This window comes from Myripristis murdjan, chromosome 14, assembly GCF_902150065.1.
Source record: "Myripristis murdjan chromosome 14, fMyrMur1.1, whole genome shotgun sequence".
Taxonomy (NCBI): Eukaryota; Metazoa; Chordata; class Actinopteri; order Holocentriformes; family Holocentridae; genus Myripristis; species Myripristis murdjan.
Window position 1 is genome coordinate 15,343,278 of NC_043993.1, and position 24,323 is coordinate 15,367,600.

The following is a 24,323-nucleotide window of genomic DNA, read 5'->3' on the forward strand; positions in this document are numbered from 1 at the left end:
TTCCATCCACATATAAAGTTATCAACACTGAAAAAATGTAATTCAGTTAAAGAGAAAAGCATTGACTTTATTATCTCCTGTTTAAATATTATGAATCTTTTGGTTCTAAATTTGAAACCAATGGCCTCAAACTGATTTAAACACCTCAGAGCACAAGGGGCCATGCAAGTGTCTTTATATGTTTCCATCCTTCTGAATCCCTACGCCCTGCAGAGACATGAGGATGGTGTCAGCAAATTTAGTAAAGTGCAGTAGTTGCTTGCACAGCTCTCACTAGGATTGTTTTGGCAAGATGCAGTTTCCCTTTGGGTATCAGCTTACAAGAAAAATTTAATTAAAGAACAAAGTTAGAATATCTATTGCCAACCAGAAAATAAATAAATAAATACATAAAAATGAAACTGTTAGGATGATAGCACATCTTTTGTCACTGTGTATATACATGTATTACCTGATAGACATCAAACTGGACAATTTCTACAGAGAAGCCTGATTTTATTCTGAGCTAGTTGGGGATAAGAATGAGAGCACATGGACCTGAAGGTCTGTGCAGACTATCCTCTAATGAAAACTGGCTGGGATGTTGCTGACTTTGGCTGACTTTGGCAGTGCAACACGCACTGCCTCAACCTGCCTACTGCTACTATATAAATACAGAAATACTCATTACTCAGAGTCTTTAAAACAGCACTAAGGAATATTACATGCATTTTTTTTTTTTTTTTTTTACAGCAAAATGATCCCTTGTAATGCGAGAGTCATCAATGTGGGTCTTCTTCCCACCATACAATTTACAACCAGCCTGTTGTTATTTCCTGTTTAGAGCTTTCTAACTTTCTGCATCGGCTTGAGAATAAGCTCTTCCTGCTCCTCCATCTGCTTTACCCCCTCACTGCTTCAGCCTCATTCAAAGCATACCGCACATTCTGTATGTAAGGTCTTCTAAATTTCAGATCAATTGCGCGAGTGCCTCTGTCACTGCCATCAGCACTGTGGCAACGGAAAAAGTTAATTCGAAGCAGCTTAACTTGTAGCAGAAAGTCTGCAGCTTCAGCACATTTTCGAATTGGAGGTCAGAGACAAAATAATCCAAGTAGTCCAAAAGAGCCATAAGAGAGTGGAATGCATCCCTCATTTCCATCCCAAAACACATTTTTTTCACCATCAACCCGGAAGCAAGACTGACTTTGCTTGTTTACAAACAGCGTTTGAGCTCTCAACTCCCGCGAGTGGTCAAAAATCGCTTAGTGCAGCTTTCAGACCTGAGAAATGCCCCATGCCCTAAATTAGGTTTCAACCAGTTTGAAAACTTTTCTCTTTTCTGTTGCCATGATTGATTTTATATATGGCCTCCTTGCTGCTGTTTGTGTGTGTGTGTGTGTGTGTGTGTGTGTGTGTGTGTGTATCTGTGTGCGTGTGCATGTGTGAGTTGTTATATCTCTATGTCTGTTTCATGGTTATAATTGTTTTGATCCTTTTCATACTGTTATTTCATTTTATCTTTATCATCATTCTTTATTTGTACTGTTTTGTTGTTCCTTATGCTTAATTAAGCACACTGTGATACTGAGTATAAAATGTGCTGTATAAAAAGTTTTACTTGACCTGAGTTGATGCTCAGTGAGCTAGTATATACTGTGAATGCTTCACAACACAACTGTATACTACTTATAGAGTACTTATGAAGTTTGAGTTGTACCTTGCCTGTCACTCTTCACTACACTATCCAGTAGAGTAGAAATGTCATGAGAATAATGTAAGCTTTTCCCCCACCCCCAGTGCAAACACAACTACTCACCCAGGTCCTTAATGCGAGGTAAGACATCGGTGGTGAAGTTCTCGTAGGTGGCAATCTTTGCCTCAGGAGAGGCTATACCGACGTGGGCCTCATAGATTTTCAGGGAGCGAGGACGCTTTGGATGAGCGTGCTCATGCTGTTGAGAAAGCCGGAGGTGGGGAGAGGAGAAGACAAATTTCAAGATTCATTGAGGACAGACTGGGAAAGACTATTAAACATTCAGAACTCATGAGCCAAAGTTTGGGGAGAGAGACTGGAACAGGAGGGCAGAGATGGAAAAGGTTAGCTTCAATAAACCATCACAGGCCTGCTAAGCTGAACAAGCTGGATAGGGAACCCCGGAAAAATGGTACAAGTGTATTTGGTTAGGTTTGTTTGTCTTTATCAGTCCCCGTAAGACATTGGGTTGCAAACCGCAAGCAATTTTACATCATTCTGACAGCATAATCAGTAAGGCTGGGGAGAAAACAGTGAAAAAAGATATATAGCTAGAAGACAATGAGAATAAAGGAGGGATAAAGTAGGGTTAGATTCTGGAGAGAGTGAGGGGCAAGGGAGAAAGTGAGGTTTGCTGGAGGATAAAAACAGAGGAGTTTGAGGGAATAAAAGGTAAGGTTGGAGCAACAGAGAAGAAACAGAGGAGAAACTGAGTAGGAGAGGCTGAATTAAGCAGGAACATAATGCGTGGTTAACTATACTCATACATGCCACAAGGAAAGCTTGAAAGAAAGGATCAATCACAGAGTTTATCGACACACCTTCAGCAAAAATTGCAGCGTACCCTAACCATGACTTAAATATTATCTGGGAACTAGATTCGGCTTCTGGGTCTGTTTTATATTGTTCAGTCTTGCATCATTGTGAGTTTTCAAACAGTCAACTGCAACTGTACATTGAAGTTTACCTTAAAGTAGTCAGATCCAGCCACTGCAACTCTGCATAAAAAATACTGACAGAATTTCACTACACACCTGGAACTGATGCGAACTAGCGAGCAAAGAAGCAAATTTAGAAAATTCTAACGATACTCAATATATCATCATCATCATCATCATCATCATCATAATCATCATCATCATCATCATCCCTACAATCAGCACTATCAAGAATTTTGGAACATTTTCCGTCATCACTGTTAACTAGATTTTCCTTGAAGAAAAACACAAACATCAGTAAGCTGCTGGTGTCATCATGTTTTCATGGCTGTCAGAGACGGTTTAAGTTGATTAGGTGACTCATGTCTGTCTCTGCCCACACATTTAGTGACAAAAGAGAGCAAGGAAGCGTGTGTGTGTGTGTGCGTGTGTGTGTGTGTGTAAAAGAGACAGTCGGATAGAGAAAGAAAGGAAGACAGAGAAAAAGAGTGAGAGTGGGTGGCAGCCACCCTAAGGATCTCTTCAGAAAAATATTATCGTCCAGCAAAGAAAGAAAATTCTTGAGAGACAGATTTGGCGAGGGAAACATAGAGACAAAGCGCCTGTCAGAGTCCTGAGGCCCATGCACTTATATGCATACCATACAAACACAGTGGATAGATACCAGGAATGGCTGGAGAGGATCCCAGTGTACCCAGTCGTAGGTGTTGGAGTCCAGTCTCTTGTTAACATATTTGGCCCACGGAGAAATCCTAAACAGCTCTTCCCCCTGTGCGGTCACAACCACGAGCTGAAAGGGGTAAACACAAGGAGGGTAGAGGCAGAAACACATCTTTACTGGAGTGCTTATACAAAAATATCAAATACAATAGTCAATGAAAGAGATTTAGTACATCTTACAAATTGCGCAACAGGGGTGTTAAGACAAATATAGCAAAACATCACAATGTTTGATAACTAAAGTATGTTATCTAAGGTATGTAGTGTTTAATATCTGGGAAGTAGATCAAACCACACCAGCAGGCAAGAAAAAAAGTCATCACTTAACAACATGGTCTCAGGTTATGCCAGTCCCATGCTGGATTTCAACCAAAAGTTAATAAATATCTCCCATGGTCTGTTATCGGCTTGTTGGCTTAACCGCTCACGTGCTCATCCAAGCGCACTGAAAAAAAATTACATGCACTTACTCTGGTTAACAAGATGATCCTACTTAACCCTATGAGCTGTGGCCATTTAAAAGATGACAGCATTGCACAGGATGACATCATCTAAGCACCTCTTAAGCACCGCCTGAGATGCCCTGGTGTCGTCACCGCCACTGACCCCTGCCTGCAATGCTTCAAGAGCCCCGACCCCAAGCATGCCATGAATGGCGTAGCTGACCCACCGCGATGCACCACCTGTCAGGCTCTGCCAATAGTGAGGCATCAGCAGGAATGAAAACCTCCAGCGCTTCACAGATGACAAACCAAGTCTTCATCGTAACAACAGCGAGGACGATTGCAGTGACGCACATACCAAACTGGGCAGGGCCTTTGCCATATTTTTTCAAATCCAAATTCATTCAAAACTAAGTATCTTGATGACATACAGGATACAGACAGAATGGGGTGAGAATATGACTCTGTCCAGCTCTGGTAGAGATAAAAACAAAACTATAACCAAATGGGAAATGTATAAAGCTCACAAGTCCCCATTCATCCAATTTGCTAATACATTCATTGGACCTGACCTGTCATCTACTTCTTTTGCTGATTTATGTGCAAAGTGGTGCCAGCTGTTAATGTGAGCATCAAGTGTGTGTCTGCAGCAGTTGTTATTATGTTTAAAATGAGCCTGCTTCCTTTGTCTTACTTGAAAATTGTGGACAAATGGTACAAACAGCATGAGACTGATTCATCATTTCCAACTCAAAGCTTCCATGATGGCAAAACCAGCTTTTTTTTCTGTTCACTTTATAATGTAAAGTAGTTGTCACCATTTCCACTCTGCCCTGGCTGGGCTGGCTTCAAATCTCATTGGCCAAAACAGCATGGCTAATATGGGCCAGTGGCAGAGCAGATGGGCAAAGATAGCAGGCTGAGAAACAGTAAGACCAGAGAGCTTTTCTCAGGCCAATTTGGAAGTTTAATTGCTGAAATTATCAACAACAACTTTTGAAGTATTTTACAATATGTCTGAAAAATCCAGAATTTGAATTATCACCCACTTAAATTATCTTCTCTCTTAGCCTCACCCACTTAAATTATTTGGTCTATTTTCTAATCCTATATAATTACATGTAATTGTTTCAGAAATACATTTGTGTATCAAAGCAAGTCCCTCACCCAGTTTGGCAGTTACTTTAAGTTAAGGAATTGAGGTTTTATTTCGTTTTAGTTTATTTTCTTCCTGTAAACAATACATAAGTAAATACTGGATGTGTGCTCTCTTTTTCCAAACCTGATGCTGACCAGTGTTGTACGGTATGAGGGGAAGCACACAAGTATGCAGTCCTAAAATGGCTCTAGCTACACAGAGCCGCTTTTTTAAAGCAGCTGTGCTAGATTATGTAACTGGTCCTATGACAGAGCAAACTGCAGTGAAGTAAAATAATAGCTGACTAGGTGCTTCAAATGCAATAGCCCTCAATAGACATTCAACATATTCCCTAGTAGGTACATCTCATTTTTGTTTTCCCAAATTGCTCCTCCAGACAGCAAGTCACATAAAAATAAATTTTGAAACATGACAGGGTGAAGTGGTGAGGGTGCATAAGGTTATAATTTCCAAGATGTCTGATTTGTCTCCACCTCTGGCAGTGAGAATTGAAATACATCCCTCATCATCATCATCCTACCTGCTTTAATCTTGGTGGTGGAGTCAGGTTACACAATACCATGCATTATCATGGTTGTTAGAGACAGTCCCCATAGACTGCGAATAAATAAAGTAGCTATTTATTAGTGGAAAAAGCTTTACGCTTTGAACTTGGCATGATTTCTGGTGCCAGATGTGCTAGTTCCAAGATCCCAGACATGGCCTCCTTCCTGGAGAATTGGTATAACATTTTTTCTAAAGTTTGCTGTGAATGTTATAGTCAGCAGTTATGGACTCAACAACCTCTATACAACCTCTCTGGCTAATTAATCAACTTCTTCAATCTTTTGGCTGCTGGGTTTTGCAACTACTCGACCATCAAAACTGCATATTTCAAGTGTGGAAGCTCATCACCTAACCTGACAGATCTCAGTTTCTGTTACATCATGCGGATGGCAAGGTCCATCCTGTTTTGTGTCAATGGTACAGGCTGCTACTTATGGTTTAATGGTTTGGGGAATGTATTTTGGCACACCTTAGGAAACCAATGTACCGACCGTGCACTATCTGCATGCCACAGTGAATTTTAACATTGTTACTGACGAGGTGCATCCCTTTATGGCAACAGTCTTCCTTTTGTGAAATGGATACATTTAGCAGTATAATGGAACACTATCTCCAGATGGATCCAGAAACATGACAGAAACTTAAATTTACTCAAATGACCTGCATAGTGCCAAGATCACAATGCAACAGAGCACCTTTGGGATGAAGTAGAAGAGGATTATCGCAGCATGACTGTGCCATATAAAAACCTGTGGGGAAAAAAAAAGAAAAAGGTGTGATGCGATTGAGTCAGACCAAGATCCTTCTGGATGGATGTCTGTATGTCTATACAGCACTGTGACACAGAGGGATAGCCTGGACATGGTAATGCATGCTCAACATGTTTATTTCTTTCTGTGTTGTCGTGAAATGCAGAGTGTGCTGCAGCCTATTAGGCAGATTTACATGGTTTATATGGATATATCTGGTTACAGCTTAATCATCTCAAATGCTAGCTCATTCTAAAATTAGTCAATAGCATTCCGCTACACCCCTGCTACTGACAAATGTGACACTAGTCTTAGAAGAGGTGTGACTTGCTTCTCTGTCTGCTGAAGTGCCAACAACTACGGCATCTGCTTTAGTAGCCCCTTTTCAGCACAGACACTGTTGATTATCATCACAGTCAGTCCTCCACACAGGCAACAAAATGTGAAATAACAATACAATGAATCATTTTATATTAATTTGGTGTTGTAGAATAAAATGTGTGTCACTGAAAACTATAGTATATAAGCTAGAGAGAGGAAATAAAGAAAAAAAGAAAAAGGGAAGCTTGCTCAGAAACAGCTGTAGAAAAGCAGTGAGCATTAGCATTCAGGGATAATGTACATAGTGGTGCACTTTGGATGACCATATGATTGTCAGTAACAGAAACAGCACCACTCTAATTCCTCTCTATCTTGATCTTTATCAACACTTTCCAGACATCTAGAAAAGCCAATGTCTCCATTATGTAGGGCTGAGAACAGAGCTGGATCTACACACTTATAGTTACTGACATTCACAAAGGTCAACACTTCATCCATCAACCTCTTTATACACCTACGCATCAGTATAGCTGTCCTTCCCTGTATCGTTCTATCCATCAGTCTCCAAACATCAGGAGTGCTCTCTCATCCCAAGATCCCGAAATTTTCCCATGATTATGCAAAAAATTACTACCATGTGCAATTGCAGAGAACCTTTGAATGCAGCTGAAGTGACCAGGGCATGAAGTGGAGGGCAGAGGGGCAACTTATGCTCAGGCCAATACAGAAATTTAGGAAGTTAAAACCAGGAAATAACAACAGGTTGGCTATAAATTGTGCAGTGCAAAGAAGGCCCACATTGCTAACTCTCACGTTGCAGGAGGGTACTTAAGTTGTAAAAGATGTATGTAATATTGCTTAATGTAGCTTTAGTCTCCCAGGCAATGGCCGGGGCTGTCATCTTATCAGACGGCAGAGACAATGTTGAGACTGAGTAGGGAAGATGATCCTGGACTTACGCACACACATACACAAGACACACATACACACATCCCTTGGAACTCAATGCCTCGTTGGCCCCCCACCAGCTCTCCCTCCCGTTACAGTGCAGTTTGTGGGTACGGAGCGCTGTAGTGGCTGCATACGCCCCTCGTCTGTGCTGGGACACCTCCCCCTCCCCTAATCCCTTCCTCTTTCCACATGTGCAATGTCTCGAGTCATGTTGTAATATTTAATATGTGCTTATTGTGCTGGGGTGTTTTTTTCCCAATGCCATGTTGTGCTCCCCTAGGAGCCCAGTTTGACATTTGGGCTTAGTCCCAATCGCAGCGACCGGGGTTCAAATCCGACCTCAGGTCCTATGCTGCATGTCATCCCCCCTCTCTCTCCCTGCCTTTCCTGTCTATCTCCACTGTGACTGTCAAATAAAAAGCAGAAAATGCCGAAAAATTACTACCATGCACATGCAGAGACAGACCCCGAGGGAGGTTTGAGCCCCTGTCCTTTTGTGCTCTTGGGTGGTCTTAATTAATTCATTCATTTTTTTTCCCTGCATTTTGAGACCAATATAAATAGGTAAATGTATATCAGTATCAATGCAAAACAGACACCTTGTCAAAAGTATTCCACGTTCCAACCCCCACCCTCCCCCAACATCAGCTCAACTCTGACCACCATACATCATCCTCTGACTTGCCTGGCATACACAACACATCCATTTAATTTAAGTCAGAGTAGGACTGCTGATCTGGGATCTTATCAAAATCTACAGACAGCTCAAATGGCTGCATTAGTATACTCAGACAAAGCCACAAGTAACTTCATACGACCATTATTTGTGGCCTGATTGCCAAACATCTATTAACATCATTTATATTAATTAATAGAAACCCTTAGAATTTCTTTAAACTACCAGTAAGTTGTAAGTTGTAAAACTGTGTAATATAATACACTATCTAAAGATGAGAATAATGTAGCTCATGTTGTTTTTTTCAATCGAGTTTGATTTTGTCAAGAAATACATCTTACGAATGACCTGATGAATAAATCTACATGTGCGAACCACATGTGCGAACGAGTAAAAATACTGTACCCTAATCTGAAACAGCACCTGCCATTGTAAATGAGGTTGGCATAAGCTGTATCAATTCAAATGCTGCACACTTGGCTGATTGCAGGGCTTAAAGCTGTTGTTTAGGGAGAATTGCCAATCACGATCAATTCCACTTGGGATGTGTTAAATAGGGATAATGTGAAACTGCCCACAAACATGTAGTGAAGACATTGTCATGAATGAAAGGTAATGTGATTAACCTTTGCAAGCTTAAACATTACAATCACATTCATGTGATTCAAGTAGTTAACAGAACTTTTTTCAGCAATCAAGAAAAGAAAAAAAGAAAAAGAAAAAAAAACCTGAGATTGGGTTCTCTAGTAAGGCTTTGGCTGTGGGGGGATATCAACATTTCCCTAAACTTGCTTCACCTGCCTCTACTTTTCCCACAATTCCCAGAGTAAACTTCAAAAGCCCTCAGAAAGGGGACTGAACTTGTGGTGTGTTCAATCAAAGTTGGGTGCATGGGCATATAAATACAGCAAGCTAGCCACCTACTCTGTGAACAATCATCTATGATGGATTTCTCCCAGTATGACTGCTGAATGAGGTAGCCATGTCCTAAAGGTTAGAGAAGAGGGATTGTAACTGGAATATCACAAGTTTGATTGTTCAAACCGGCACATGACTCTCTTATACTGTCTGTAGTTCAAAAGATGCAGAGAAATATTACCTTGCATGTACACAGTCAATATACATTAAAGAAGCAAGAGAGGCTTTCATATCAACCGGGAGTGTTTCAGTCAAAGCAATATGTCGTTATCATGCAGTTCCACTGACAGACGGTGACACAGTAAGGCTTCCTCCGTCTTCTGACAGCAATAGGATATTAAAGAAAAAGCAGAATGATAAACAAGACAGGTTACACTCTGAAAAATAGTTTCTGACAAATAGAAGCGATTTTCTGACCACTTGAGGGTGTTGGAAGCCAAAGGCAAAAAAAAAAAAAAAAAGGTATTTTGGTGATGGAAATGAGAGATGCTCTATCAAAGTCCTGGCTGGTTCACTTGGATTATTTTGTCTCAGACCTCCAGTTTGAAACTATGGCTAGGAAAGCTGCTTTGAATGAACTTTTTCTGTTGCCACAGTGCTGATTGGAGTGACAGAGGCACCCAAAAAATGATCTGAATTTTGGATATGTTTATCTGCAGAATGTGCAATTTCAGAGAATCTTTGAATGCAGTTGAACTGACCAGGGCATGAAGTGGAGGGCAGAGGGGCAACTTATGCTCGGGCCAATACAGAAATTTAGGAAGTTAAAACCAGGAAATAACAACAGGTTGGCTATAAATTGTGCAGTGCAAAGAAGGCCCACATTGCTAACTCTCACGTTGCAGGAGGGCACTTAAGTTGTAAAAGATGTATGTAATATAGCTTAATGTAGCTTGAATATACCTCTAGCAAGAATGAATGTACTATTTATTCTGAGGGATGACTGTAGCACACCTTGAATAGTGCAAGTGAGAATGTTCATGTAATTTAGAGTAGAGGATTGCCAACTGGAAGGCCAGAGGACCTTTCAACCTTCTATCATCCTTCTTCTTATAGTAATGTGAGACAAATCTAAGGCTGTAGGACCAAGGAGAGAGAGATGGATAACCCGTTGGAAAATACTTTCCTGTGTCTTTTTTACGAAACAGCTGAACATTAATAATTTCCTTTTTTTACTTGAAGCATCTCAGTAAACTATTGCTAGGGTTATTTAGGAACACACTTGTCTTATCTACCTGTGTGATGCTAAGAATCCAGCATGAGTGTCCTGATGAAGCGCAGATTACACTGTTTTCAGACCTCCTGGGCGACTGAAGCGGAACATGTAGCTGGCAAGAGTCTGGATGTTCATGCTGAGCAGAGGGGAGTGCCTGCGCTGACATTGCTTACATGTCTGCCAAAGAGGAGGCAGGGTCACTGAACACCTCTTGTTTTGCATTAAATTTTAAATTTGCAGAAAAGGTTTCCCAGTTTTTGTCCCACTGACTGACAGGTACCTGATGAAGAAAGACCATAGACACTGACAAACATGTTCTGTGCAGTCTGTAAATGGTAAGAACTGACCAGTAACGTCATTATGGAATTAACATTGTTTATTTGTTTATTTGGGAACATAACTGCCATTGATTTGTAGATCTGCTTGAGTGGCTGGGATCAGTGTCTTGTTTCATTCCTCCTTTTCAGCCAAACATTTAGATGGACTCTTGCCTCTTGCCTGTAGAAAGCTTGGGTATGAAGGGGGACACAGAAGGCACTTTCCGCAGGCTACTCCAGGAGAAATGGTGTCTGGTCATGAACTAACAATTTCAACATGTTAACCAATGTCTGCACTGTATATCCCCGGATGAACCTCTTGGCTTAGAGATTTCTCTGAGCATTACATGGTTTGACCTAGGGGTAAATTTCCTGGTAGGCCCATTTCTGGCAAGTTTCTGTCTTTAATGTTCTCCATTTATTAATAATCCTTCTCAATTATTGATTCGAAAATGTGGAAATGCCCTCTGTTTGGAATTTTAATAAACTTAGCATTTCATAATTCAAGTTTCTTGGGATCTTATAATGCACTGATTCTTGGGAATTTGGATAAAACAGGTTTTAATTTTAAATTACAAAATCTGAAGGTATATCATTATAGGCCAAGGTCTTGGCTGTTCAGCAATGTACTGGTGCAACCTCCTCATTTTGCATTTTTTTCATAAAATAGGTTTTTCCAGTTATTAGGCTACTTTGTTTTTGTCAACACCGTCACTGTAATGTTTTTTTTTTTTTTTTATTTGAAAAACATATTTTTGTATTAAAGAGACTATTACTTTAATAACTCAACAGCACCAAAGAAACATATTGTAAGCATATTCATTTAAAACAAATATAACTGCCTCTGACGGTGGTGACACTAATCTGACGGTGGTGACAGTCGCCTCATTAAAACATACAATTCCAAAATTTATACCACTCAAGTCAATGGCTTCTTGCTTAACAACTTTATTTAACTATTTGGTATAAAAAATAACAATCCTGAGCACTGTTATAAGCATTTTTCAGACTTCAGTCATCACCGTCAGACAGAAAACCTGACGGTGGTGACGTCTGACGGTGGTGACAAAAACTTACTCTTTCACATGATAAGCATGAGTTGTTCACATTAGCCAGCTTGTTTTTGCCCTGTTGCTACCTGCATCAGACCTCTTCTTAAAAAGTATACATTTATTCCATAATCTAATTTAATATTTTTTATACAGAAGTGACGGTGTTGACAATTTATGGTTGTGACAGTAGCAGTGTCCAAAAATATGAAGAGATTTAAGACTAAATAGTAAACTTATTATTTTTTAAATAAATATCTGACGGTGGTGACGAATATCTGGGACACATTTTGAGCAACCACAAAATAATAGTAAATATTGTTCAAAACCCATCGTTTGTAGTTTTTAATACATATTATGATGCACTCGTTCATGTGGTAAAGACATTATTCAATGAAATTATTACTTTTTGTTGTTTTAATCAAGTTGAAATGATTATCTCCTATCCGAGGACAACTGGTTTTGTAGGCCATGGGCCAACATATAATCATTAAATTAATACAAATTAAAAATAAACCTATAAAAGAACCTTACAAATGTGCAAAGGACCCCCTGATTATGCCCTTGATTCTTTTTATTCATTAAAATGTGGTAAATTTCCAGCAGAAATAGCATTTTTCTTAGTGGGACATGATTTATCCAAATTCTCAAGAATCAGTGAATGGTAAGTTACAGTTTACATGAAGACAGACAGAAGTAGCCAATTTTTCCATGCCCAGTCACTCTGAGTGGCTTGTTTTGAACTTGATGGAGATTATTAGGTACACATTATCATAATCACTTTTTTAATTTTTTTTATTAGAATTTCCACTACCAACTTGATGTTATGTAGGTGCATTACAGAAGTTAATACCCAGTTTGCTCCTCAGAAAACAGCATTTTAGAGCTTATATAGTTCAAAACTTTATTAGTTGTCCTCCAAAGATGGTGTCAAGTTAGTAGAAAAATCAAAAGATGTGAGCCCCCTCCCCCCATGCACCCAACTGTGTGCACAGCACACCATCTTGCCATCCCCATGCAACATTTGGCCCCCCTTGGCCACACCATTTAAGAAATCCTAAGCCCCCCACTGGTGGTTTTCAATCCAGCCACGTCCAAATACAGGATTTTAGATCTTATATAGATGGCAGAGTCCTCTGGACTTTCTTTTGAGTGACTTTATTTTCACTGAGGTCAATTACATTTTACACTCATTTTTCATCAGTTGAGGTTGATCTTATCTGATTTCCCAAGGAGCAACTGCAGGTATGAATCAGCATAAATTTATGTATTTCAAAATTGGATCTAATTGATTTGTTATACCTTTTAAAAATTTATCAGATGCCCAAAAGACTACAAATTACATTTTTACATTGCAATCACAGAAATACTTTTCCATGGGTTTTAATCATGCCCCTCTCTCCTCCAGCCTGACCAGCTTCACACAGCATGTAAAGTGTAACATAAGAGAGAATAAAAGACTGGAATTACTGTATGTACGCAAATGTATGCATGCATGCTGCTCCGTCCTTCCCATCATTCTATCCTAGTCTCCTCATCTCACCTCCCCAGCCCCTTCAAACCTACATTCCAGACCACTCTTTTCTTAATTATATCCTATTCTTCAATGAGTCATTTTACTATTTTCTGCTGAAACACCCTAATTTCTCCAAAGGGAGTTTCATCGAATGTAATGTAATGTCATGTCATGTAATTATCTTTTAACATTAGGTAAAAATTATTGATAGACATAAGACTAGGTCCATTCTTAGACACTGGCTGTGAAACACAGTTTAACCTTTGATTGTCAGGTAGGACTCAATGTGGGATGCGATGTGTAAGACTATGAACTGGTTTACATAGTCCAGTGTTAACTGACACAGTCAGCTCTTGTGTCTATATGTGTCTTTGAGTCTACTGTTGAGTCTATTATTAATGTCCATAATTGTATATTGTCTATAGGACTGTATATAGGAGTGTATATATATACTTTCTATTTTATGTTTTTATTTCACTTGCACAGTGCTGGAGTTGTTGCCATCGCATTTCACTGCTGCTGTATTTGTACATTCATGCATGTGACAAAAAAAAAAAAAAAAAAAAAATCTTGAATCTTGAATCTATTGAGTGTATACTTTAATCATGATACCCATAATAAAATCAATCAATCAATCAATCAATCTCAGAAGTAAAATCTTCAGGGTTGCGGACACTCTGGAAGTGCAGATATCTGCAATAAATTCACAAAAGCCATTACAGACACATCCTTGACTTCACAGGAATGCAGTGCAAAATCTGCAAGCTGCGTATGTTCTCCATTCACCACAGGCCACTTCCTTCCAAAAATGAGTTATGCTGCATTTCAAATCTCTACATTTTCCCCAACGCTCCCAGAAGATTTAAATGATGTCAAAGCCATTAGTTTCCAATTCATTTTTAACTCCTCTCCCTTTCTCTTTTTTGTTTCCCATTTCTCTATCCACTTGTTTAACCTCATGATGCAAGAAGTAGTTATGTTTTCATCAATGACTACTGGGCTGCAAGTAGAAGCTCAGAGGAATGCTCTGACTCATCTTTTGTGCAGAAAAGGCAGGCATCTCATCAGAGGGCAGATGTATGAGATATGGACAGACAGTCAGGGAAGACAGGAAGAAGAAGAGCATGCTGACCTTTATGTGATGAACAGGTGGGGAGAGGAATCATAGGAGGAGGGGGGGGAAGCATGGAGAGAAGAGGGGTTTATAAGACTGGTTCTCTCTACCAATCAGAAATGATGGACCAACGATCAAGAACATTCATCTCAAACCAGACATGTCGAGTCTAGGACTCTGACCCTTTTTTTCATGACTCATGACCTTACTGAAACTTGAGTACTGATGACTCGGACTCATGCACTGACTGCCTATGGACTTGTAAGCTATAGTTAAGGACTCAGTTTTTTTTTTTTTTCTTTTTTGCTTTATGATAGAGAGATGTAGAGTCTACTTTACTTCCTAAATGAAGTATAGCAGAAATTATGCTCATACCTCTCATGGTTTTACACTGTATGCTGCATTATAAGCATAAGTGTGTCCAACTTCCGCCCACATGCTCAAAGTGTGCAGCACACAAAGATGCCGATGGAAACTCCCCAGGTTCTTACAAGTTATTGGGAACATTATATTGTTTCCTCTGTCTGGCAGATTTGCCATATATATTTTGAAGCACATTCAGTTATAAATGTCATAGCTGTCAATAGCTTTGGTTGTCATTACTGTTCAATTTTGTACGTTTTTAAATGTATGTCAGTTCTTTCACTGTAGTGGAGCGGCTCCGAGCCCAGTTTGAAAATCAACTCAGACATGGACAGATGACTTGGGCTTGGGCACAGGTAATGAAGACTAGACTTGGATGTAACCTGGACTCAAAACTGGTGACTTGGACTCGACTTGAACATTGAGGACTCGTCACTTGACTCGGTCTTAAGATCTAGAGACTTGACAGCACTGCCTCAAGCAGAGCATACTACTGAAACCTCACTCTCTCTATGTATTTTCCTTCACACCAGCTCAAGCGCAAGCAAGGCATATGCAATTTGATTTCCTCTCGGGGATCAGTGTTGCTCACCCAAGTCAATTCCCCCTACACCCAAAACATCTGCTGAGCAAAAACAGAATAGTTTATGTGTATACATCTTCCCTGGAACCTTACCGTTTGTGAACTGACAGCTCCATGTTAGCTACTGCATGTAGTCAAGGTAGCCTGGCACTGTTCATGCTCACCTATGACTGACAAATGCTACAATCTTCACATACTACTTATTAATTATTAACTTATGAATCCATTTCATTTTAAGGTTTGCTGCCATTGCAGGGAAAGGAAATGCTAAGTCAAATCTCTACTGTGAACAAATTTACATGTTAGCACATGGGCGTGCACACACACACACACACACACACACACACACACACACACACATATTCTATTGTCTGTGTACAGACAACAGAATTGATTTTATTTATTCAGCTAATAAATGTTTTAGTGCATGTGCTGGTGTTTGTGTATGTGCACGTGTGGTTATATTCACTTACCCATAATCCATTCCTTGCTCATACTCACACCCAGTTTTACCAAAAATTTACTATGGAATCAAACACTTTCACCATGCCCACCAAATATCCAAAGACATTTTCTTGAACCCCCCCTTTTCTCCCAATCTCTTTGCCTAGTCTTACCTGTGCTTGCTTCTCTTACTTATTCATGGAAACTCTGAGCATTTCCCGCCTGGGGAATGGCAAACTTGCCCTGCACACTGACTTAAGACAGTCCAACACCCATCTCCCACTGATGTTTGGTGCAGAGTGAAACCAAAAGATATTTGGTTATTTTGGTCATCTGAGGCAGAGCACAAAGTTCAATGGTCAAAGATTGCATCAGATTATCTCACACTTTAACACTGTGCTACCCCTGGAGTGCATTCGTTTTGCCAGGATAACCTTGGGCTAAAGGATGCCCGTACACTGCTGGCTTTTTGGTGTTATCAGACCAGTTGAAATTTCAAGCTTAAATCTAGCAATATAAAAACCTGATGCTTGATCACAGAAAAAAATCTACTGCTCTGTTATTGGTTAAAAAAAAAAAAAAAAAAGAAAAAAAAAAAAAAGATCAATCTCAAAATTGCATCGCATAAAAACCAGAAATGTGAAACTTGACTCAGCTCATGGGAATTCTTCAGAAAATACCAGACAGGGCTTGGTTAACAGTCACAGATGGGCTCTACCTGATGACACATCAAGCTTGTCTAATATCTGGTGTTAACTTTGACAAAGGAAAGTAAGGGACACAGAAAGTGAGTTCATAGCTTGACAGAAAGAATAACAACAAAACAAAACATAAGAAACTAAATTATTCCTGTATTCTGTTTCTTTTTTTTTTTTTTTTCAATCACCATTTGTGAACATGACCAAGATGGCAGTTTGTTCTCATTAGAGCAGTCCCACTCATTCACAGGCTCAAGTGTTTCCACTATTAGTTCTGGCTTACGGTGAAAGTTTTTCATGCACATTAACACTGAAGAACTGTTCTAACCAAAGAAATAGTAGAGATTAAGCGTTTTTTATGTGTTTGCTATCTATCTATCTGTGTGTGTGTGTGTGTGTGTGTGTGTGTGTAAAATGCAGGTTTGTCCTTGTATCTGTCTTTCCTTCTTCATCATACTTATTAGTTTTGAGTGGTTAAATGGCACATGTCTTTGACACTGTATGTTGTAACAAACCAGGTGCTCACTTTTGAAAACACAATACACTCAGCAGTTATGTGGAGAGCCTGTCTGTTCCTTACTCTTCTTCATTCTGCTGACCTGCTTCAGTATTTTCAGTAGGTTTTAGTAGTTTTTAGCAAATTTCACAACACAAGACAAACAAGATAAGATTGATGAGATAAGATAATCATCTAGCACTTGCTGACACAACCAGTCAAGAGCAGGGTCCTTTTGTATTGCACTTACACTTCCATTTTCGATTTTATGTCACACCTCCTCATTCACACAATGTTTAACCATCTTTAGTCTTTATCCATGAAATCTTATTTCCACTGCCCTGCAGTGATAGTAGGACTAGTCTGGACACAGCAACTGTGTGAAGATGTAAAGAGATTTTGCCCTTATCCTGCGTGGACACCAATGTGTAAGATTCTTCTGCAAAAATTCAACACAACAGAGCTGGGAAACTCCATGAAATCCAATCACAACGTAACCTGTTGTTGCCTTTGAGATTCTTTGAGCCCTAATGGATGTACCATGACACAACTACTAATAAAATTTGACTTCTCCATTTATTCATGAATATATTTTCCAATATTAGGTTTAGGATCAGAGAAAGGTTTATTTACATCTACTCTGGGTAAGGTAACAACAATCAACCACGGACCTAAGGGCAAGAATGTTTCTATGCTTGTATCTGCTTTTGATTTGGTATACTGTAGTTGTTAAAAATAACATTCCTGATATGGTGCTCTACCATCTAAGAACAACTATATACTATCTAGTTATTCTCTATTTAGGCATCTCATAAATCCAACATGACCTGCTCTTTCAGAATTACCTTGAGATCATGTTGAATGGACACATGAACAACATACTTAATCTGTTCACGCCGATCTTTTCACTTCCTTCAAACAAATAGACTTTGAGGCAGTAAGTGACTTGTTGAGCTGGTGATGGATGGGTGTTGGTTAGTTTGTATGGAATTACATCATCACACAGGCCAGTCAGAAGCCATGGATGACAGAACATGTCCGTAGGCTGCTTAAAACATGGGATGCTACCTTCAGATCCGTGGAACAGGGAAGCACTTACATCTGCTAGGGCACATCTCTCCCGAGGCATCAGGAAGGTGAAATGGGCCTATGCCATTGGCAATTCGGCAAAGCCAAGGACACTAGATGCATGTGGCAGAGCATACAGGCCATCACTGACTATAAAACAACAAAATGCACTGATGATAAAGGTGACACCTCCCTTCCCAACCAGCTGAATAACATAAATTCTCATTCTGAAGCCACAAACAACTTGCCAGGCAGGAGGAGACCCCCCTCCTCCTAGAGAGCAGGTCCTCTGTCTGGGCAAAGTTGATGTGAGGAAGATCCTTGCCAGAGTCAATCCACGCAAAAAGCCTCCAGGCCTGACAACATCCCTGGCCAGGTGCTCAAAGACTGTGCAGCCCAGTTGGCAGGTGTCCTTTCAGATATTTTCAACAGCTCCCTGGATCAGGCCACAGTCCCCACCTGCTTTAAAACCACCATTATCCCTGTCCCAAAGAGGTCAGTCGCACACAGCTTCAATGACTCCCATCCCGTTGCACTGACCCCTGTCATCATGAAGTGCTTTGATCGGTTGGTCCAGAGCTACATCAAATCCTGCCTTTCGCCCTCTCTAGACCCCTACAAGCTCACATATCGCTCAAACTGGTCCATGGAAGATGCCATATCCTTGGCACTTCATACCACACTATCCCACCTGGAAAATAAGAAAACCTATGCCAGACTCCTGTTCATTGACTTCAGCTCTGCCTTCAATACAGTCTCAAACTCTCCCTGCTTGGCTTCAACACACTCCACAACAGGATTTTGGATTTTCTGACAGGAAGATCACAGACAGTTTGTGTGGGCAGCAACTCATCCACCACATCACGCTGAGTACAGGGCCCCCCCAGGGTTGTGTGGAGCCCCCTGCTGTTCACACTTATGCCACATGACTGTTTTGCCAAATCCAGCACAAATCGCATAATCAAGTTTGTGGATGATACAACAGTAGTGGAGCGGATCAGCAACAATGAGAAAATGGCTTACAGAAAGAGATGGAACAATTAGTCAGCTCTTGTGAAGACAAAAACCTCTCTCTTTATGGCGATAAGACAAAAGAGATGGTTGTCGATTGCAAAAAGATCTCAGCAGAGGATGTATTTCCTACGGAAATGAAAGCAAGGAAGGCGACCATCCCCAATCCTCACCACATTCTACCAGGGTTAAAAGTGTCCTGACTACCTGCATCACCATTTGGTATGGGAACTGGAAAGCAGCCAACTGCAAGACCCTGCAGAGAACAATGAGGACAGTGGAGAAAATCATAGGAGTGCCTCTCCCCCCGTTCAAGCCACCTGCATTATGAAGGACTCTTCTCACCCCTGTTTGTCCCTCTACCCTCGAGAAGGTGACACAAGAGCATTCAAGCCAATATCACCATGATGTTCAATAGCTTCTTCCCCCAGGCTGTTAGGCAGCTGAACAGCTGACACCATTCTCCTTTTCAAATAGCAACTTAAACCAGACACACGGTGCCATAGCTCACTACTACAGATACTTTATAGTAGAGGCCATGGACACTACATCGGACCATGTCTTAATGAACTTGACATTCAAGATAACTTTTTTCCTTGAATGTTTTTTGTGATATTTTTGTGTTTGTGAAACGTCATATCAGTTCCTTAGCACATTTATCTCTATAAGAAATGCCATTTTATGATCATTTAATAAGAATTTGGGGGATATAAGTATTTTCCAGTCACTACCAAAAAAAAAAAAATACTCTCCACTTTCCTTTTCTGTATTTCCTCACTCTCTTTCCCAATTCTCTCTCTCTCTCTCTCTCTCTCTCTCTCTCTCTCTCTCTCTCTCTCTCTCTCTCTCTGTGTTGCTCTCCTGTTTTTGTCCTGTCTGCTGAAGTAGGTCAATAGTCAGCCCAGTGTGGAGGTAAACACTGTACCCTGGTACAGCCAATGTTATGGGCCTCTGATAGATAGAGCTCTATGGCACCATGCAGCTTATTCTTCTCTACACTCTAGTCTTGATTGGGGGTATAACCCACAGTCTGAAGGCCCGAATATCCACTTCTCTCTGCCTCCCGAGGTCTTGTTCTCCCCTGCTCCTTTAGAGCCTGGCAGTGCTAATACTATTTGGACCAGAACTATTGTTGCCAATGCCTCTCTAGTGATAAGAGAGCATGGGAAATACTAATCTGGTGTAAGATCAGGGATCTAATGTGAACAGATAAAAAGAAGGTGAGTAAAATACTGGGAAAATATGAAAAGAGGATAAGATAAAGCTGTGTCAGCTGGTAGTGTTAGGGATGAAGTGACCACAGGAAGAAAAAAGAGAGACTGAGCAATAACAAGGCATATACACAGCAAGACAGAGGATCAGAGAGGGAAAAGTAAGAGAGTAAGAGTGAAAGAAAGACAGGCAGGCGAGGAGGTAGATAAGTGAGAGAGGGACAGAGAGAGCTAGTAAGAGGTTAAGCACACACACTTATACCTGCAGTTAAAGCCTTCACCCTGCCATATTATCCCTGGCCTTACCCCCCTGTGCTCGCAGATGCCAAGAAATCCGATTTGCCAACTTTGGGAAGCTGTGTGTGACAGCCAATTACTGGGGAGAGGACTCCCAGTGGAGTCACCTCCTCACCTCACAGCCCAAACATCTGCCTGTCAGACAGTCAGGGGAGGCAGGTAGATAGAACAACAGTGAGAGGGAGGCAGGCAGTGATGGAGGTAGGCCACCCTCAACAGAGCGGGAACGTTAACGCCCACTTTTTCGACGGCCATGTTCTGGAAGTAAATTTCCCATTCATTTCTCCCATAGACTTTTCTACAAATCAGTATTTCAAGAATGTTCAAGAATGGCCTTGACTGGTGCAAATCCTCTTCGGGATGGGTCATGACATTCAAAAAATGTTACAAAAGGGCAAGGTATAAGACTGTGTATTATATTTTAGGAAAGAAAAAGTACTAATTCCTAAACCTTCACCCCTGCCTCTCCTCATAACTAAAAAACACAAAATATCCAATTTGAAATAATGGTAGCAATGGCAAAAGAAAAACTTCTCTGCATAGACTGCCAGACACAGTAATTGTCGTTCCTACCACCATGGTAACAGCTCTCTGATTGATAGTAATAGTTTAAAGACTTGCGGATAATGTAGTACCTCTACATTACCGTCAGGGATAAAGTCGTTCTTTTAAAAACAAAGTTGAAATCAGAGTAGATAATAGCATCTAGAGGAGCAGGCACGATCATATAACAGCCTCATCGCTGATGGTGGTTCATATTTTTATGGCCATTTATCACATTTGCTATTGCAGATAACAATGGGAATTTTACTTACGGAACGCTACGTGCAAGCTCTGTAGTTCAAGAGAGGTTGAAGAGATTTTAAAATGTTTGTTGTCTGGATTGTTAACTGTTAAATATCTGTAATCCTACATTTACGCTTGACTTGAGCAAGACATTTTTTGTTATCATATTTCAGAAACAAGATACTGTGCATAAAGTGATGTAGAGCATTAAGTTTCTGTTCACAGGATTATTTCACAGCATTATATCATAATAAAATATTTCCTTACACTGTCAGTGTAACGTGAAAAAAACTTGTGCATTAATCCCTTTGTATGCCTGCCTCTTTCTTATAAATCTATGCAAAATACGATGCCTCTAACAAATGAATCTACACTTCACTTTGTCAGACCGAATGAGATGTTTACAATACATTTATAATCCTCTGCCAGGAATCAGTGCATCTGTATGTAAGATCATCTAGGAGATAACTGCAGGGCATCATTAAACAACAAACAAACAAACACAGACACACCGCCTAAACTGATAAGTGCTGTTAGGGTGAAGACTGTATGGCAGCCAGTGTTCCTCTGTTTCCTGGAAGCAACCTGATTGGCTACTATGATCCACCATAATTAAATCTTATCAGTTGTTGGATCTACAAGATTGCCGGGTGGACGTTGGTACCGCTCTTAGGAGTTAGCCTTTGGCACACATCTAGCATCAGCTTAACCTCATCAGCAGCAACAAGCGCGAAGAGCCTGAATCTTACTTTACATTAGATTTGTTTCTGTTAAGCTGCATCTGCTCATCTATGCTTTGGGTGACTAGGCAGGCATTAGTCGAGTCTTCATTCTGCCCTCAAGGTTAGTTGGGCATTCAACCAGCTCAACATCTCCCTAAAGCCTCTAGCAGGCTTAACTGCTTGATTCTGCAGCAATTCTCACATAATATTTGGGCCTGCTGCCCATGCAAATTTTTCTTGTAGATTCCTTATTGCATGCTGTAATATTAAAGCCAGGGTTTCTCGTCAATGTAGCTTTCAAAACAATGATCTGATGCTGTCAGGCGCTGAAACCATGTTAATGAACATACTAGTGACCACAGTTTCTATGTACCTATGTACCTATTAGATGGGTATGTTGATGAAGTAACCTATATGCAATTAGTCTTATAGCAGTGATAATGAAATGGGAGTAGTCAGCTGATATTGCACCAGGAAGATAGTTAATTCTAGCCTCATTTGCCTGGACTGATGAGACAGTCTTCAGTGCCTGAACCTGGGAAAAACCTGCTGATTGAAATTTAAACTGTAAACCTGTGGAAAACATTGTTCTGTCAATTCATGGTAAAACAAACAAACAACCAAAAAAATGTCTTTATTGTCCACATATAAATTGTGATGGTAAGGTACACTACCTTGAGCTTGGTTTCGTGTTCCACAGCAGGAGACTTGTCTGTTTTAGGGGGAAGGTAAAGCTCCCATTTGCCATACTCCTTCTTAGCATATGGATGAGATTTGGTGTTCCATCCATCTGGAGAAATGAGAGAGAGAGAGAGAGAGAGAGAGAGAGAGAGAGAGAGAGAGAGAGAGAGAGAGAGAGAGACCTCAGCAATGACATTTGGTGTGGCTGTAGGTCAGTTCAATAACATTATAAGTAAAAGAAGAGGTCGATTTGTTTCAAGGTTTAGGTTACAAACTATTAACTATATTGTGAGTGCTTTTAACTTACCTATACCTTTTCCTACCTACACCTATAACTTTTAATTTACCTGAGATGTTTTTTAATTTACCTAAAGGGTTAACCACTTTCCCTCAACTTGCCTCATCTGCTTCTTCTTCCATGATTTCCCAAATCTTCAATAATGCCTTTTGACAGTTTCCACAGAACATGCCTGAACTTGTTCCTTTCAGCTGTAGCTTGCTGGTGTAGTTGGAAAAATATCAGTAGTGATAGCAAGAGGAAGAGGATGAATAAATCTACCCAAGAGTTGTACCTCTCAGATTGCATCATACTGTGTGGCTGCACTGCATTATGGACGACTGCAGCTTTTGTAGGTGGAGAAACTGGCATCCAGTGCTGATCCTCGACTCCCTGGGACCCTAAACAAGCTTCTGTTGCAGGGCTCCCCTATCTGACTTGTTTAAACCACTTCTCACAGTCACATGGCAACAAGGTTTACTGCCAGTCCTGCTTGTTTTTGGCTGAGGCTGGTGCCACCTCAGAGTCTATGCTAGTTCAGGCTGATGATACAGCACCTCCTCTGCTGACAAAATGCGCTTTTTAAATGGCAGCTAGCAACTAGTGTCATCCATAGTGTAGTTTAACAAATATTTATTTATTTTTTTATTTTATTTTATTTTTTTTTTCTGTTTTATTTATCCCTTATTTAAGCAGAGAGCGCCACTGAAACTGAGGTCTCTTTTTCAAGGGACCTCTGCATACATGCAGAAAAAGAGAACATGATCGGGGCAATCAGAGGCCTTACATGTACAAAATACAGCAACAACTATAATAAAATACAATAAAAATTTAAAATATGGCACATGCAATGATACAAACAAAGAAAAAAATAATACCTGCCCAATATAAATAAAAAAGAAACCAAGACTTAGGTGGAAATGAAATGAAGTATTTATGTGACATGTCATAAAAAGTGCTATAAATAACAATATCAAGCCAAACATTTACATGTGTTTTTTGTTTCTAGAAAAGTCTGTGAAGTGCTCAAATGACACCGAGGAGCACAGCTTCAGAGAATCTTGAAATTCTTCTCCTTGTTCTTATTTTTGTTCTTCTTCTTTTTCTTCTCATTATTATTATTATTATTATTATTGTTATTATTATTATTATTATCATCATCATCATCATCATTCTGCTTTAGCAGATGTAAGCTTCATGAATTCTTTTCGAAAAGTCACCATCTGTTGACCATTGTTGATCACTATGAGCACCACTCCAAGAGCCTCGGCGTTGGGCTTGCATGGGGACACGTAGAATAGATAAGCCGGCACTGCTT

General features: G+C 40.2%; 1 protein-coding gene across 1 annotated transcript in view; it reads right to left on the reverse strand.

The window, feature by feature from the left end:
• Positions 1–24,323, reverse strand: part of gbe1a (glucan (1,4-alpha-), branching enzyme 1a) — a 142,739-nt gene that overhangs the window by 70,706 nt on the left and 47,710 nt on the right. Inside the window, exons 3-5 of the mRNA XM_030068349.1 lie at positions 22,722–22,837; positions 3,338–3,463; positions 1,799–1,934 (exon numbers count right to left, since the gene is read on the reverse strand). Coding sequence (XP_029924209.1) covers positions 1,799–1,934; positions 3,338–3,463; positions 22,722–22,837 — 378 coding nt within the window. The remainder of the gene's footprint in view (positions 1–1,798; positions 1,935–3,337; positions 3,464–22,721; positions 22,838–24,323) is intronic.